The sequence below is a fragment of the Mastigoproctus giganteus genome, chromosome 10, assembly GCF_048544385.1.
Source record: "Mastigoproctus giganteus isolate SK-2022 chromosome 10, ASM4854438v1, whole genome shotgun sequence".
NCBI classification, from domain to species: Eukaryota; Metazoa; Arthropoda; class Arachnida; order Uropygi; family Thelyphonidae; genus Mastigoproctus; species Mastigoproctus giganteus.
The window spans coordinates 166,916,455-166,934,694 of NC_143584.1; the positions used below are offsets into that span (position 1 = coordinate 166,916,455).

General features: G+C 35.1%; 1 protein-coding gene across 6 annotated transcripts in view; it reads right to left on the minus strand.

The window, feature by feature from the left end:
• Positions 1-18,240, minus strand: part of Nipped-A (Transcription-associated protein Nipped-A) — a 1,216,281-nt gene that overhangs the window by 743,416 nt on the left and 454,625 nt on the right. For all 6 annotated transcript variants that reach the window (XM_090382460.1, XM_090382459.1, XM_090382462.1 and 3 more), the window contains one exon: positions 3,838-3,938. In XM_090382460.1, the coding sequence (XP_090238586.1) occupies positions 3,838-3,938 (101 nt within the window). The remainder of the gene's footprint in view (positions 1-3,837; positions 3,939-18,240) is intronic.

The window sequence follows — 18,240 nt, forward strand, 5'->3', positions numbered from 1 at the left end:
GGGGGCTCCACTAACAACATTAGTCCACACAGAGCAGTGTCCACTGATAACCACTCTCTGTCTTCTCTCACGCAACCATTCTTTTATCCATTGTAGTAACTTTCCTTTAATGTCATACTGCTCCAATTTGTACAGTAGTCTTCCATGTGCCACAGTATCAAAAGCGCTTTCCTAAAATCCAAATATATTATATTAAAATTGTTTTTTGCATCCAGTTCCTTTGTGACAACATCGCAATATCCAATCAAATTTGTCAGACAAGACTTCCCCTTAACAAACACATGCTCTGTCTGAACTATAACTGCAGTCTTGTCTAGATAATCCTGCATTGCTTCCTTAACCAGTGACTCCATTATTTTCCCAGGAACAGAAGTTAGACAAACAGGTCTGTAATTTTACCCACTTTGTGAATTGGGGACATATATGCACATCTCCAGTCCATGGGAACCTCTCCTAAGTCCAAGGAAATTTTCATAATTATGGCTAAATGTTTGCTTACTTCCTCTAATATAACTGGTTAGATCTCATTCACCCCAGTGCCTTTCTTATGTTCAATTTCAATAATTTCTCCTCCACTTTGCTCTCAGTTATTACAAAATCATTTAGTTCCCTGCCAGAGTTTGATAAGTTTCTGGCCTCCCCTTCCCTAGAGACCGACTCACATGTGAATATAGATGCAAAATACTCATTTTGTTTGTCAGCTATCTCAGCAGGTTCATCAACAATCAAACTATCAAGTGGACCAATCTGATTCATCCACTACCTTCTAGAGTTTACATAAGTAAAGAAGTCTTTACTGTTTTTCTTTGCATTGTTTGCCAAAGATTTCTCCTAATCTGCCTTTGTCTGCCTAACATCTTTTTGTGACTTGATTACAGACTATCTTATATCTACCATAGGCATCTGTTTCCTGAAATTTTATATGCATCCCTTGCATTTTTCTATTCTGCTAGGAGTCTCATTAGGTCATCTGGCATCCATTTAGGCCTAAATCTTGAACAGGATTTCTTAGTTGGCATGAAAAGCCTAGTAGCTTCCAAGATTAATTCTTTGAATGCTTCCCAGATAGAATTTGTTGTTAGTAATATCATCAGTTGATCCCACTGTATAGAATTTAAAAAATCTCTGAGAACACTGTAGTCACATTGACGAAAGCAAAAACCCTTCCCTTCACCCCTGATGGTAGTTACATATTTAAGTAAATCCCACATCAGTACACTGTGATCACTGCTACCTAATGGTTCCTTTATCTGCAGATTCTTAATGCATGAAGAAACACTGCTGATAATCAGATCAAGAGTATTACTCCTTCTGGTTGCCTCTCGAACATGCTGTTGTAGAAAACAATCATCTATAAATCCACAAAAGTCCTGCTCATGTGTGAGTGACCAACCCACAAGTTCCACTCTATATCTGGGAAGTTAAAATCCCCCATTATAAGAAAATCTGATTTACTGGCCCACTCTATTTCCCTGTACAGTTTTTCATTGTACTTATCAGAGTCATTAGGCCAATAACACACTTGTACTCTCAACTTGGTTTTCCCAGTGCTTTTGATACACCAAACTGATTCAACATTGCACTGTCCAACCATGTCAACTGGATGCACTCCCTTAGATTTTATGTGTTGCTTAACTAACAGCATCATCCCTCCTAATCCTGTCTATCCTTTCTGTACACACTGTACTCCCCAAATTCCAATTCTGCACTGCTTATATCTGTGTGACACCATGTCACTGATATCCCAACATCAGCCCTTGATGTCTTCACCAGCACCCCAAATTCATCAAATTTATTTACTATACTCCTAGCATTGGTGTACATGCAAGTATACATGCACATATTCTTACCCTTACTAACCCTAACACAACCCATGTATTTACTTGTTCCATGATGACTTCCAGCAGTCATTGAAATCCCCAGTACCTCGCTTTCCAGGCTGCTAGTCATTCCAATAGAAGCAGTGCAAGAATCAATTTCACCACTGCCTGTGGCTATCGTTAATCTCTTAGTCTGTGAATCCTGTCTATCCTTTCTGTACACACTGTACTCCCCAAATTCCAATTCTGCACTGCTTATATCTGTGTGACACCATGTCACTGATATCCCAACATCAGCCCTTGATATGTCTTCACCAGCACCCCAAATTCATCAAATTTATTTACTATACTCCTAGCATTGGTGTACATGCAAGTATACATGCACGTATTCTTACCCTTACTAACCCTAACACAACCCATGTATCTACTTGTTCCATGATGACTTCCAGCAGTCATTGAAATCCCCAGTACCTCACTTTCCAGGCTGCTAGTCATTCCAATAGAAGCAGTGCAAGAATCAATTTCACCACTGCCTGTGGCTATCGTTAATCTCTTAGTCTGTGAATCCCCCCCCCAGATAGCAGTTTTCTGACCCATCTAACATTACTTCGATAGCATCAGTAAATAAAATGGAAACTTACGTGATGTTATTTTTCTCACTTATTTTTAATACATTTTGTTTTGATGTATATGTTTGCAGTAAAAGAAACTTTCATCAGTATTTTTGAAAATACAACAAAGATAAGTTTTACTTATATTTATTTAATTTATATGAATAAATATATATTAAAGATAATACTAAGAGAATTGTAACCAGGCTTCTAATTACAACTTTAGTGAAACCTTTTTAGTAACTTACTTTAAATCTGTTCAGTTTAATGCAGTTCAAAGGAGAGGATGTAAAATAAATAAAAAATAAACTGAAATAAGACATAACCTGCTAAGTCATGCCCAAGTCGTAAGGGTTGCTGGACCTAACGATAAAGGTGAAAAAAAAAAAAAAAAAAAAAAAACCTGAAAAAATAATAATAATAAAAGGACAAGGAAATTATAAATTTCAGTTCATAATTCATAAATATGGAAGCAACAATGTGCAATGAGGAGGACTTAGCTCAGATTGAATAAATAACATATTATTTCACAATAATGTCAGAAGACAGAATTAGCACTACACATGAAGCAAGTTATTCATAAATATTTTGTTGTGTATACACCAATAGATACTGATAATGCAATTATAATTAAGCTTCCAAATGAATATAAGCTATGGGTTATGCAAGCAGTTGTTGTTTATTTGTTTGTTTTGGGGTTTTACGGCACAAGGGCAATATGGCCATTGTGCCTGCCTATGGTGAAATTCAATGCTCTGTTTTATTATCAATATGGATTGCAGTTGATGTTTAGAGTGCATTATAGAGTTGTATCTGTTTGAGGAAAGTAAAAAATTTAGTGTGGTGTATCTGCTAGTAGATGAGCTATACTCAGAGATTATGGAAGCATTATCCTTTACGAAATCTGAAAATGATAACATTCTAAATGTGTGCTTCCCAACTGATATTTCCAATGTGTAGAATCTAACAAATGTTTGCTTCCTCTCATCCATTCACAGCTATGCTTGTAGTCTCCTTAATGCACAAGATTGCTTCCATATTTATTCTTAGTGATTCTTCTGCCTGTATATTTCTGGCACTCAAAATGGGAAAATATTTCCAAAAAGTGTTGGTTCGCTTATGCTATTGAGTCATTAGTTCACAATTCCATTCCTTGTGTTTTTATTTTTTTTCAGTCGTTTTCCAGCGTTTATGATTTGGTCTGATGACTTTTACAGGTTGTTATTCATGACTTAACAGGTAATTTCTTATTTTTAATTTTTATTTGTTTCATCCCCCTTTCCTTAGAACTGCATTACACTAGGTAGAAAACACAGATGTTAAGTTACACATTAGTCTTTAAGCAAATTAAATTAAATAAATAAGAAATATATATTGATTTCTTTTTAAAATGTGTTTCATATTACCAAACATTCCAGTTAAAGCCATTTCATGAACTTTCCTGGCTTCACTATCAGGACATTTGTAATAGGGACCCTGAATTGGATTTATCTCACCTTCTGCAAAACTAGTTTGGAGGGGGAAAAAAAGTTAAGTAACATATTTCAGGCATGTCAATTTTTTTTCTTTCTTAAATTAAATTTTTTCTTTTTCTGTGATTATCAGAAGCAAAAAGCAAATACAATTATTTTCGTAACTAACTACTAAAATTATAATGTTATAGAACACTTAATAAAATTCTATAGTTTTGTATAATATTTATTACTCTTCTCTCTCTCTCTCTCTCTTCGCCCCTCATGTGGGTATCTGTGGGTGTGTGTGTGTAGAGATCTCTTCACAAGCAACACCATGTTTATGAGGCTCACATCACAATATGTGCAAACCATGCATGGACTGTCTAAAGCTAATATAACTGCATTAATACTATGTTTAATCTATGAATTTCTATTTCTCCAATTTTGATGATATTTAGGAAAGCTCGACAGACTTTCCTGACAGAACTAAAATAAAATTTCCGAAAAACCTGTCCACTGGTTGTTACATGTGACCAGATGGATGGAAAGATGGACAGACATGGTTAAGACAACAGGGCTTATAAATAAATATATATATTTATATATATATATATAGACAAATAGATTACTTAATGCTGTAGATCCTAAGATTTTAACTATGTAGTTAAAACCTTAGGATCCACAGCATTAAGTACCATTTATATTTTTTCATTTATTTTTATTTAATTGTTATGTAATCTGCTTTTATTTTTCAGGCACTTTTAATTTTTTCCATTGTACATACACCTGACAGGTCAGCACCCCTACCTATTATCTAATCTATTTGTCTGTATTTCATTATGGTTGCTGGGTATTTCTACTATTACTAGCAGTGTCCTGGATTCATAAACCATTATAATGTGAATATATATATATATATTTTTTTTTTGTTCTTTTTTAGATGTTCCGTTTCATCATTACAGCCTATTATTATTATTAATTATATAATGTATTAATAACAAGTGGTTGTAGTGAATAGTAAAGGCTTGAAAAGAATGATAATTAAAAAAATTAAAGAATTGGGATGGCTTATGGACAAGGGGCACAGCAAGTAATAGCAGAAATACCAACGATCATAATGGAATATAGATAAGTAGATTAGAGTATAAACGGAGGAATGCTGACCACATCAGATGTAGTAACAATGGAAAAATTAAATAGGCACCTGTAAAATAAAAGTAAATTAAAATAAAATTAAATAAAAATACATATAGTACTTAATGCTATAGATCCAATGATTTTAGCTTCATCATCAATGGTCAGCAGCCAAAACCAAAGAAAATATAACAAGAAGCACAAGGCCTCTGTTTCTGATATTAAATATATGTAGCAAGAGGTAAAAAAGTAGGCTGATGTATATATCATAGTCAACCAGACAGAGACCAAAATTGAAAGGAATAAAAACCAAATCTAAAATAAAAAAATAAAAGTAAAAGTAAAACTAAAAATTAATAAAAGTAATACTAGTATTTTAGATTTGATCTGGTTTTTATTCCTTTCCTTTTTGGTCTCTGTCGGATCAGCTATGAAACATACGTCAGATTACTTTTTTACCTCTTGCTACGTATATATCATATCAGAAGCCTTGCTTCTTGCTTTATTTCCTTTGGTTTTAGCTGCTGACCCTTGATGACAAAGTTAAAATCATTGGATCTATTGCATTAAGTACTATATGTATGTTTATTTAATTTTAATTTAATGTATATATAATGTGATATCCAGTACAAAGTGGTTGTTCAATAGACCCTGTCCATACTAATTTAATTTAACCAAAGCTCTTTTTGTTTAAAAAATACAGAGATTAGATTTTTGCCAAATGTTTATACACCACGAACAACCAAAAACAATATATGACATATATACATTTATTCTGAATAGGGTGTTAAGGTTAGGTCAGTTTTAATTTGTTCCACATACTCAGACTGACCCATAACATCTTCAAAATCATGCTGCAACTAATTGTTGCAGTTTTGTGACAGACGCAGGATGTATTTTTGTGCTGGCTCTCTATTTGGAAACATTTTATTTTCATCTTTTCTGAAATTACACTTTACTTTCATTATTAAAATGCCAAAGAGAAAGCAGTTTGCAATTCTAGGAAAGAGTGATGCATTGGATTGCATAAAATCTGGAATTAGCCAAACATAATTGGCTAAGGATCCTGGAATAAAATAATAAACAATCAGAAGGTGAAAAGTAAAAGAATCGAGAAATTGTGTGGTTGCTTTTGAAGACCAAAATGGGCTTAAATGATATCAGTGACACTGCATTTTTCAAAACTTCAAATTGCTGGCTATGAAACTAAAAATGGCTTGGTGTCACTCAAGTTGTGATAATTGAAGAAGTAAGATTTTCTGATAATTTGGCAGCTAGTTCCTTTCCAAAAGAATTATAATGTTACTGAAAATGAAGTTTATTCTCTATCTCAAGTTTATAATTGTGATAAGATTGGCTGATATTATAAGATGCTATAAGCACAGGAAAAATGTCTGAATGACTGCAACACTTTTTGAAGAATGGTTTAAGGCAGCGTTCTGTGAGATGTGAACAAGTGTTCTGTGAAAAAATCGTAATTAATAATTAAAAATATAAAATAAAATAAATAAATTTTGCATGCTTGTAGTGTACACCACTTTTGTATCATTATAATTTTTAACATTATTTTTTTTGGTTATTAATATACTTGCATAGACAACTAATCAAATAGACCGCAAAACACTTTATTTCGGCAGGCTTTTGCACAGAGAAGCATGTATAGAGGTAATGACATCTACAAAAAAAAAAGTAGCAATTTAGTGATATAATATGTCATTCATGTGCGATTTAGCCTGGAGTACACGGATTGAAGGAGAGAAGGAAGCAAATTGCTATCATAACTAAACTCATTTCCTTGTATAAATTTTTTTTGATAACTATTAATATTTCGAAATATTATTGTTAAAATATGTGACCATGGATTTGTGGTTGAAAACAGGAACTTTAAAACGAGAAGCAAAGTACTTTCAGTAGTGCAACTTAGGTCGATGAAAAAGAACACAATATTGTCACACTTCAAAGTGATGCACGATCGCAGCCTTTTGTTCCCCAAAAATTCGAAGTGAAAAAAATAGTAACCAACTAATAAAAGACCAAAACGAAAGTACAGTAAACCCCAGCTATTCATGGGGTTACGTTCCTGAGAAATGTCGCGAATACCGAAAACGCGAATACTGAGTTATGGCTCCCATAGTAATAAAAGGGTTCCGTTCCAAAGTATGAAATATATAAGAAAAACTAGTCTAAAATTTTGTCTACGTATGTATTAAATGTACCTTCACAATATGACTATGTACATAGTCATATTGTGAAGATAGTACATAGATAGTACATAGTGAAATGCAAGCATATGGCATCAAAATGAAAATAAGAAACAATTTAATATTAAATGTAATATTTATTAGAAATTTCAAACCAGCGCATTTGCTAGCAAAAAAACTTATCCCGCCAGTGCTATCACCAGTTTCGCCGAAGTGTTGATAAAGGAGTTTTGCCTTTTCACGAATGATGAGTGAACTTAACGGAATTTATTTTGAGTTCGGTCTTCTATTCACAGATTTAAAGCTTTTTCCATTTTTTCTAATTTAACATCATGAGTTACAGAGCAAATTTTTGAAGCAATTAACGTGTTTTCACGGACACTATGGCGGATTTTTTCTTCCGATTTTTTGATTGATCGTACCGTTGACTCATTGATTTTATAATGTTTTGCCACTGAGGAGACACTTTCACCATTAGAAATTTTGTCTAATAACTCAATTTTATTCGCTAATATCATCACCTTCTTTCATATTTTCACATTTCCCTTGTTATTCATAGCCATTTTGTACGGGTTAGAAAGAACTTGTAAAAATAAAGTCACTTTCTTCCGTTAACACACTTGAGAAAGTCTGTTTTACACTGCAAAATGGTAGATTTATCACTTTTATAAGCATATCAATTTAAAAATTGATAAATTTATTCAATTTATAAGCATATAAATTAAAAGCAAACGACAAAACCTTCCATGGCAAGCGCATAACACATACTGAACAAGGATTAGCGAGAAATATCCACGCTCGCGATTTTGTAACCCCTCTCCCCCCCGCTCACTGAGCACTGTTTTGACCGGGAAAGATAATTTTAGCCATGCCCATGTTTTTTTATGGTGGAAAATGTTCACGGCGCTTTAAAATTCACATTTTTTTAGGTTTCATTTTATATTAAATTAGCGATTGCAAATACGCAAAACCGCGAATACAGATACCGCGAATAGCGGGGGTTTACTGTACAAAGGGTACTAGGAAAGTTTTGCAATACAGCTTTGTTTATTTAATTTTTTCAAAGTAATTTCCTCTACATTCAATACACCTCTCCATCCTCCGAAACCAATCTTTAAACCAGTTCTGCCAAGTTTCACTAGGGAGTAAAGCACACTCGTTGTCCCAAGCTCGTAGAAGGTCCTCATCACTGGAAAACCGCCTCCCTTTTAGCTTCATTTTCACATGCGGGAACAGTGCAAAGTCGCAGGGAGCAAGGTCTAGACTGTAGGGAGGGTGCTCGAGAAGTTTCAGCCCTGTCGTGGTCAAATATTCGGTGCAGGCTTTGGCGCAGTGAGCTGGAGCATTATCGTGATCGAGGTACCAGATGTCCATTCTTGACTTTGGCCGCAGGTTCTTCATAGATCCAATGACTTTAGGCAGGCATTGTTCAGTATACCACTCAGCTGACTGTCTTCTGCGTGTCCAAAACGACACGTTCCACAATTCCACTCGATTTGAAAAATACAGCTATCATTTTCTTCTTTACAGATCGGGATTTTCTGACAATTACGGGTGTGTCGTCATCATCAAAGACCCAAACTTTGTTTTGAGCCTTGGTCGGCAGATCGTAATAGTACAGCCAAGTCTCGTCACCTGTCACGATGTTGTTCACATACCGAGATTGTCCCTTATCAAACTTTTTTAACATCTCCCGGCACCAAGTCACACGTTGTGTCATCTGCTCTTCAGTCAGTTGATGTGGCACCCACAGAGAACAAAGTTTCTTCACGTGCAAATGATCTTGCAGAATCGAACGAATTGCTGGTGCATTTAGGCCCAAAGTATCCTCTATCTGTTGGTAGGTCACTCGCCTGTTTTTGTCAAGCATTTTCCTCACAGCAGTAACGTTTTCCTCCGTAACTGACATTCGTGGCCTTCCCGGCCTCTCAGAATCCTCCAGAGTGAAATTTCCCCTTTGGAATTCTCTATACCACCTGAATATCGTTGTACGATGTGGACAATCATCATCTAGTGCAAGAGTCATTTCTTCTAAGCACTGGTCTATGGTTAAACCACGCACGAAATTATACCGCAAAACTGTCCTTATCTCATTTCGTGACCACGATGCCATCGCAAGCACTTTACACTCTCACTACTAATGAATAACTGAGCCCATTGACTTGGCGCGGCGGCTACTATGCACGTATGAACATGTCTCAACATGCAGCAACAAGCAGCTTCCTGTGATTCATTGTTGCGTCATATTGCAAAACTTTCCTAGTACGCTTTGTATTATGACAGTTATTTGAATTTTGGCTTTACATGTGTTGGAAATAAAGACACTCCTGATGCACAGCGTGTCATATGTAATAAAATATTAGCAAACAGTTCTTTGGCTCCCACTAAACTTGTGTTTCGTAAGCGTTCTGTGACTAAAAAACTTTGGGAAATGCTGGTTTAAGGAAAAATTTCTACCTATAGCCAAAACATTTTCAGAAAAAGCTTGAAACAAAAACTATTCTTCTCTTAACAACTTCCTATGCATTCTCCCTCAGATTCACTCATTAGCAAGGACAAGAAAATCTTTAATTTTTATCTTGGTGGACTGGGCTATCATATCAATCTTCAAAATCAATTACAGGAAAAAGCTTTAGTCAAAAAAAGATTATCAATGATGCTATACACCTAATCCCACTACTCGTTATTAATCAAAAAATCCTCGTATCAATTAGGCGGGATAATGTGGACCGAAACTGTTACTTTATTTGGAACTGATGATACCTCATTATGATTTTTCCTATAGACTTACTTAGGAATTGAAATTGAAATTTCTGGGATTGAAATCATTGTAACCCTACTTTAGGGTTAGTAGGGTTAGAATGATTTGAATCCCAGAAATTATTTATTCCTAAAATGTCCCTGGTTTTTAAAATTTGTTCCTAAAAAGATTACTCAAAAGAACTACAAATCACCTTGTATGCAGCCTAACCATGGCCTTGTACAAAGGGATAATCACCTCCTTATCCCTGCTAGCAAAGATGACAGAGAAAGAGCACCATAAGGTGATTTTAATAACTGGGCAAATATCAATTGAATGTCGACATATGACTGACGCAGAAGCCCTAGCAAATATAGTGCTAGACAATCACATTTTGATGACTAAATCCAAGAAGAAGATGCTGATGTCAATGAAGAACCCCCTCCCACTACCAATATCGGAAGCCACTGTCTGTTTGACTGGAAACTGGATTATGCTAGTTTGAAACAACAAAGGGTGAACCTTTCCATTTGATGCTGCTACAAAGACTGATAAAGTATAGCAAAAGCAAAAAGTAAAGCAGTACAAAGCAAACAATGCTGAAAAAAATTTTTCTATAAAATTAGATGGTACAGGGTAAACTGTCATTGTTTTTCAAAAATAGTGAAGCTTATTTGTATAAAACAGTTATTTTCACTTTTTAGCAAGTGGCTTTTCACGTCTCGTGTTTTGTAAATAGTGGTGTTGTCTACTGCATAAGTTCTTTGCTGTTAATTGTAATATAGATTCGAACATCTTTATAGCGACCCTCTTATTAACATTCCAACACATAACATCCTATGTGGTTGGTCCCGGCCAAGTTCTCATTAACCTAATGCTATTTTGCATTCATTATAACAACATTGAATACAAAAGGATCTCCTTATAATGACCATAAATTTCTACTTCTTAATCTGAATTTTTACTTTTTTATTACAATATCTGTGTTTAAAAATGGCAGACTGCTTTGAATATATTGACCTAACTGAGGAGCTTACAGCCTGACCGTGAGAAACCATTTGTTAAGATTTCCCATGCTCTTTTCTCACAGTGCAATAATGGAAAGAACATTGGATAGAAGTTCATTTCATTAGTTGGAGTGTATGTTTATTGCTCCAAGAAAGCAGATAGCTTTGCCAATCGCATATAAAAATAGGATTTTGTAAGCTGTAGAGAATGATGTGCATTCTGAGACTGACATCATCAAACAGTTCAGCATTCCTAAGAGTAGTATTCTATTCACTATTCTGAAAGATTGGAAAAAGATTCTTATTTGGTTTTTTTTTTTTTTTTTTTTTTTTTTTTAGGAGCATTAGCAACTAAGGCCGCATTGCTCTGGGATATGCAGTGGTCACCTTTCCGCATCCTCCGTATTTGGTGGTCACGGGCTTGAACCCCAGTCTAATCAAGAAGCATGTGCTATGCACTTGCCACTCCTGCCCACCTGGCTACGGAGGCGCCGGAAAAAGATTCAAAGTTTAGAGAAATCTGCTACACCGGGTAGGATTTGAGCACAAAAGGCATAGTATCCAGATCTTGAAAAGGTACTTTTGGAATGAATAATGATGATGCATGCAACAAACATTCCCACAGGTGGTAATCTCTTAAAAGTTAAGGCTGGATCGTTTGGGCATCAGATGGATATTGAAGAATTTAAAAGTTTAGATTGATGGTTCCAGATATTAAAGACTCGTCGTGGCCTGTCTTTCAAAAAAACGTGTGGCGGAAGTGCTGCTGTGGACAGTGACGCTACAAACGAATGGAAGGAAAATCATTTAAAAAATGTTTTGCTAACAACCGACCACAATGACATCTTCAATTCTGATGAAACTGGACTCTATTTTAAATTGCTACCGTATAAAACACATTTAAAGGGGAGAATGTAGTGGCAGACAAAAGGCCAAACAATGGATTTTCCGTTCTCCTAGCAGCAAACATGTCTGGCACAGACAAGCTCATTCTTTTAATCATTGAGAAATCCCAGAAGCCTTGATGCTTTAAAGGTTTGTAGACATTAACAAATATGTATCGAGCAAACCAAAAGGCATGGATGGTATCACAAATCTACGAAGAATAGATCAGAGACTTGGATCACAGGATGAGTGAGAAGAATAGAAAAAAATTTTTCTATTCTTCTCTATTTTTTTCAGCACCCCCTCAGTGTCAAGTAAGTGAAAATTACGTGCAAGAACTGAATAGGGTGTATCTACCACCAAATATGACGTCAGTTCTTTAGCCACTTGATCTAGGTGCAATCCAGTGTTTAAAGAAAACTACTGAAGAATGCTAATACACAAAAATATACCATCTTAAAAGCAAAGTTCAATGCGAAATCAACATCTGCATGGGATGGAAGGCGATAAAAAAGTGATTGTCGACTGCTTCAAACTGGATTTACCGCCTTGAATGATGCAATGTGTAAAGTTTCACACGCTTCTTAATCTATTAATTGTGAAGAACAGCCAATAATAGGGAAGAAATATTTCGGCATGTGAGTCATCATCTAAACTTAGAGGAAACCTTAAGCTTTAAAGATTATACAGAAGTGGATGAGGACATTGAATGTTTCAGGATATGCACAAATGAAGAGGAACTCATTGCAAACAGAATGGAATCTTCTTTGCAGTGAAGAATATGAAAAACCCTGTGGTTGAAGAAGTTTCAGTGAAAGATGCTCATTAAAGATTAGAACTTGTACATTGATTTTTTTCAAGAGCAGCCTAGCTGCAAAAGTTAAATAACTGCTATGTGCACCATCATAATTCTCTTTAAAAACATGCTCTACCACTGACAGATTATTTTAAAGTATGAAACAATTCTCTTGTTAGGTCATGATAGATATGTAGCCTATGTAGTGATTCAAATTTAATTGTAACCTTAGTGCATTCTACAATCAATGCAAAATTTACAATCGTAATGTTCATGTGTAATACTGTAGAACACATTATAAATAAGATTATACCATATTGTACTAGTAGAATTACATTAAAAGTTCAAGCTTTTACTTGTTTTGTTGCTGACTTTATGAACAATCGATACAACATCCTTTCAATATAAAGACCATTTTTATCATTCCCCTGTGGGGTCATTATATAGAGCTTTGACTGTATATGTAATCAAGTACTGTACTTTAATGGCAATAAACCCGGGAGCTCGTAAAGCAGGAAGTGCCTGTATTGTGTAAAACAGGTACGAGGTCTTATTCTGCTAGGGATAAAAGTTGATATAAAGCAGTTATGATCTTTTATGAGGTAATACCCTTTGTGCTCATACCCTTGAATATGTTGGCACTAATGACATTAAGAGCAGGAGATCTGCAGACATACTTAACAAGTATAGGGCAATGTTGAAAAAAAAAGTTGTGAGTTAGAAAAGTTGTGAATTTGAAAGCGTCTGCAATTCTGCCCAGATATGATAGGAGGGAGTACATGATTGAAGCCTTGTAAATCAATTCTGCCCTAGAGAGAGTGTGCATGGCTCATGGGGTAGAATTTTTCTGAGTGGTCTGTGCTTGTTAACAGGAGTGACTGCTTCTACAGGGATGGGATACACTTAAATAGAAGGGGTGCATGAATATTTGCTGATGCTATTGAGGCAGTTTTAGTTGGTTCGGAAAACAGTTAGCTTGAGGGGAATCACAGACCAAAAGGTTAATAGTAGCTGTAGTAACACAGTAGTACAAGCTGCAGTAACGTGAAACTGCTCTCTCTCTCTCTCTCTCTCTCTCTCTCTCTCTCTGTGTGTGTGTGTGTGTACATTTTCATAAAAATAAATAAACCCCTCTGCTGGGCACGTTGCTCGTGGATGTGCACCACAACAACTTAAATTTGAAAATAAGAATATCTGTTAAAGTGATATCAGTGTGAACTTTGTATCACACTGATATCACTTTAACAAACTTTTTCAAATTCTTGAAAAAGCTTGGCCATGAAAAAAATTAAAAAAAAGAAGTTTTCTTGGGCTTAAAGCCTCTTCCTGTATATAATTATTAAGCTCTCTATGAAATATGAATTTAAGATTAGCAGATTTTTTATTGTCCAGTTATCAAGCACACTGGTTCGTAATTTGACCATTTTCTTGCAATTCCAGTGCTTCACTTTCATCAGATTTTGCTCACATTTATTGTCATTTTCCAATTGCTTAAGCACATGAGTTTTTGATTCTAATTTATTTCAAATTTTGCTCAGTGATATTGAAGATAATGCCCACATGCAGATGTTAATAAAAAACCTTTCTAAAGCTATTTAAGCTGCATCAGAAGGGGGTTTTATTTTGAAAAATGAATTTAAAAAAATACATTTTCAGTATAAAAAATGGATTTTTCATAGTTGTGTTCATAATATAATAACAATAAAGTTGGCTTCAAAAGGTAGTAGTAGCAGCATGTAATGCAAGAAAGCAAGTGTATGAGCTTATGCAGCATCAGCCAAAAAAAAAAAAAAAAAAATCGCACCATTCCCTCCAAATGCCTGTCCAGTTCCTCCTTAAATTTATTCAACCTATCAACTTCCACAATGACAGATGGAAGTCTGTTCCAGCAATTAACCACCCGCTGGCTAAAGGCAAATTTCCGCACATCTATTCTACATCTGTCCTTTCTTAATTTGAATTTATGCCCCCTTAGGTTCGTAATCTGAACAATGGAAGGATCCCATCAGAATTCAGTGTGATGAACCCATTCAAGGCCTTATACACCTCAATGAGATCACCGCGCAGGTGCCTAGTCTCCAGCCACTGCAATTTGCAGAACTTAAGCCTCTCTTGATAAGAGGATCCCTTCATTCCCCTCACCAATCTTGTTGCCCTTCTCTGTACACTCTCAAGTAAATCTACATCCTTCCTAAAATGAGGCCTCCAGACCTGTACGCAGTACTCGTGGCGTGGCCTAACCATTGCCTTATAAAGAGGGATAATCACCTTTTCCCTGCTAGCAAAATTCCTATATATCATTGACAAAATCCCATGACCTGCCCTGGCAGCCTATCTGCATTGCTCAGAAAACTTCATATCTGAATAAGTGAACAATTAATTCTGAATTACAGTTCAGCATAGCAAAAAAATTTTATCATTTTTTTCCCAGTTTTTTTAAACATAAATACACTACTTAGTTACTAATGTTTTATAAGTATACAGACTAAAATACATATAAAGTATTAGAGGTTATATCATTCCCTTTAGTCTACTAATACACAATGCTGTTATGATTTACATTTTACGTGTCTGTTCTGAAATAGTCATGTAATTCAGTTTGCCAGAACTAATCACAGTTTTTTTCTGTACATAATTCTTAATAGTGGAGAGTTAACTATCACTCAGACATTCTAACCATGTCATCCCCTCATTAATGTCTTCAAGCATTTTGTTACTTTCTGAGTCATTCCCTGTCTCAATGACTCTCTTATTAGGGAAATGGGAATTATATTGTGCAAAGGATAAGTGGAATAGGATCAGGTTATGACTGCTAGGGGTACAAAATAAGAAGACATTTTGGAGCATATATTATCTTTTAAGGGTGAAAAAAGAGATACTGTTGTACACTTTGGCACTAATGATAACAATGAGTGCAGGGCAATGCTGGGAAAAAGTTGTGAGTTAGGATTGAATTTGAAAGACTGTACAATTCAGCACAGACACGATAGGGGGAAGTACATGATTGCACAATATTTTGGCTTGAAGAGATTGTGCAATGCTGATGAGGTTGAATTTTTCTCAGTGGTCTCTGCTGGTTAACAGGAGAGACTGCTTCTACGGATATAGGATACACTTAAATAGAAAGAGTGCAATAATATTTGATGATGCTATTGATGTAGAGTTAGGTGGGTCAGCAAACTGCTAACTTTGGGGGATACACAGAATAATAGATTAACAATAGTTGCAGGCAGAAGTGAAAGTGATTCTTGAACTGCTTCTATGGAACATGCAACAGTCCTGAAAGCAACGTATACCGGGTATTTCAAGTGCTGTAAGTCATCATGGAAAAAGTAAACATATGGGTTGTGTGTTAAGGAAATACAAAGTAAAAATAGGTGCATGTATATTTGAATGTACACCAATGCAAGGAGCATAGTAAATAAATTTAATGAATTAGAAGTGTGGGTCAAATCATCAAATGCAGGCGTTGTTTGGATATCAGAGATGTGATATCACTCAGATATAAAGGGATGCAGAATTTGAATATGAAGAGTACAATGTGTACAGAAATAACAGACAGGATAGGAGTTGGGGACAGAGGTTATGCTCTTATTTAAGAAGCACATAAAATCTAAAGCAGTGCATCCAGTTGAAACTGGTATCTAGTCGAGTGGTGTTGAGTCAGTTTGGTGTGACATAAGCACTGGGAAATCAAAAATGAGATTAAAAGTAGAGTAGAACTTCAATTGGCCGTCAGGGTATGGGCCAAGACCATGATGGATAATCGAATAGACGGACAATAGAATATGTACATTAAAAACATTATACATACAAATGGTCGGGTCATCTAACTTGTTTATTTTATTATATAAAACATAACCTAATGAAATTTAATTAAACTTTATTTATTATTTATTATTTATTTTTTATGTATATATGTAATATATATATGTAATATTTTGATTTACATTGGTCTAGCAATGTAAGAAAAAAGTTTAAAAGAAAACAATATTACATATATACAACACTATTCTAATGTCATTAAAGAAAACAATATTACAGAATTCAATTTATTTTCTAAAAAAGTCAGTCAATTTCTTCTGTTTTATTACCACTCGGACCTTTTGGGAGGCAATTTTATGAATTTTACACAAAAGTAACACTTGTGTAGCATTTGCTTCTTCTCATACCTCTAACCACTCAATGTACTTTAACAAAATAGCTTCAGCTTACAGTGGCTAATTATGTTTGCTGTTCCATCAGCAGCAGCAGCTTTTTCTTCTCCTTCACTTTCAGAATCATCCGAAATTGTCATCACTCTTTGCACAATTTCATCTTCATCTAAAATTTTGCATCTGACATCCATTTTGTCCATATCCAGCCAATCATTTACTTCCTCCATCAAAATATTTTTAAAACCAGGAACATTTGAACATAAGTGCAACATTTCAGTTTCTTTTGGAATGGTTTCTGTATCAGTTGAATATATTTCTGGCTACAAGTTATTCCAGCTTCTTTGTATTGTTTGAACTGGAACATCATTCCTGGCAGCAGCTTCATTGAAAGTTGCCTTTTTTATAGTGTAGCTTTTCCAAAACACTATCACATCTAATTTATTTTCTGCCAAAACAAGTTTTTGAATGACCATTTTGCGATAACGACATTTCATACTCTCAATCACGCCCTGATCCATCGGTTGAATGAGAGAGGTTGTGTTTGCTGGCAGAAAGTGGCATGATATTTTGCTATCACTTTTTAAATCACATGCGTGAATGGGATGAGTAGGCATATTGCCCATCGGTAGCATTGCATGTTATGGTAAACCTTTTGAGGTCAAATGTGATCTTATACATGGTACAAATATTTTATGAAACCAATCATGAAATTTATCTTAGCTCATCAATGTGTTGTTTTGTGAGAAACATTTAACTGGCAAAGCATTAAAATTAATATTTTTAAATGATGTAGGCTTTTTTGGTTTTCCTATAACAACCAAAGGCAATTTATGACTACTGCAGGCATTAGCACATACCATTATAGTGTGGTGATCTTTTTGCATCTTATATCTTGGTGCCATATTTTCAGTCATTGAAGCCAGTGTCTTTGAGGTAGTGCCTTCCAGTTAAGGCCATTCTCATCGCAGTTGTATATTTGGTTTTTAACCAAACTTCGATCAGCTATTTCCTTGTGAAGTTTTTCATGATAAACAGAAATTGCTGCTCTATTTGCCCTTAGCTTCTCACTCTGGATCGACAACTGTCAAATACCATGGCAAAACTTAAATTTGTCCAACCATCCGATGCTAGCCTTGAATGAAAAATCTACGCCTAGTTTTTTATTGATTTCAATGGCTTTTTCAATTATTATAGGTCCTGATAATGGAATTCCTTGGCTACATTTTTGAACAAACCATTGAAACACTGCAGTATCCAACTGTTCAGTTTTAGTAAACTTCATTGTTTTACCACTTTTAACATTACCATCAGTGGTTTCCATTTTTGACTAGTGGTTTTCAGTTTTGGCTGCATCACTCTTTATATAATTTACTAGTGTTCTTCCTATTCCATAAACCAATGCTATACTTGTGGCACTTTCACCTTTTCTTAGACG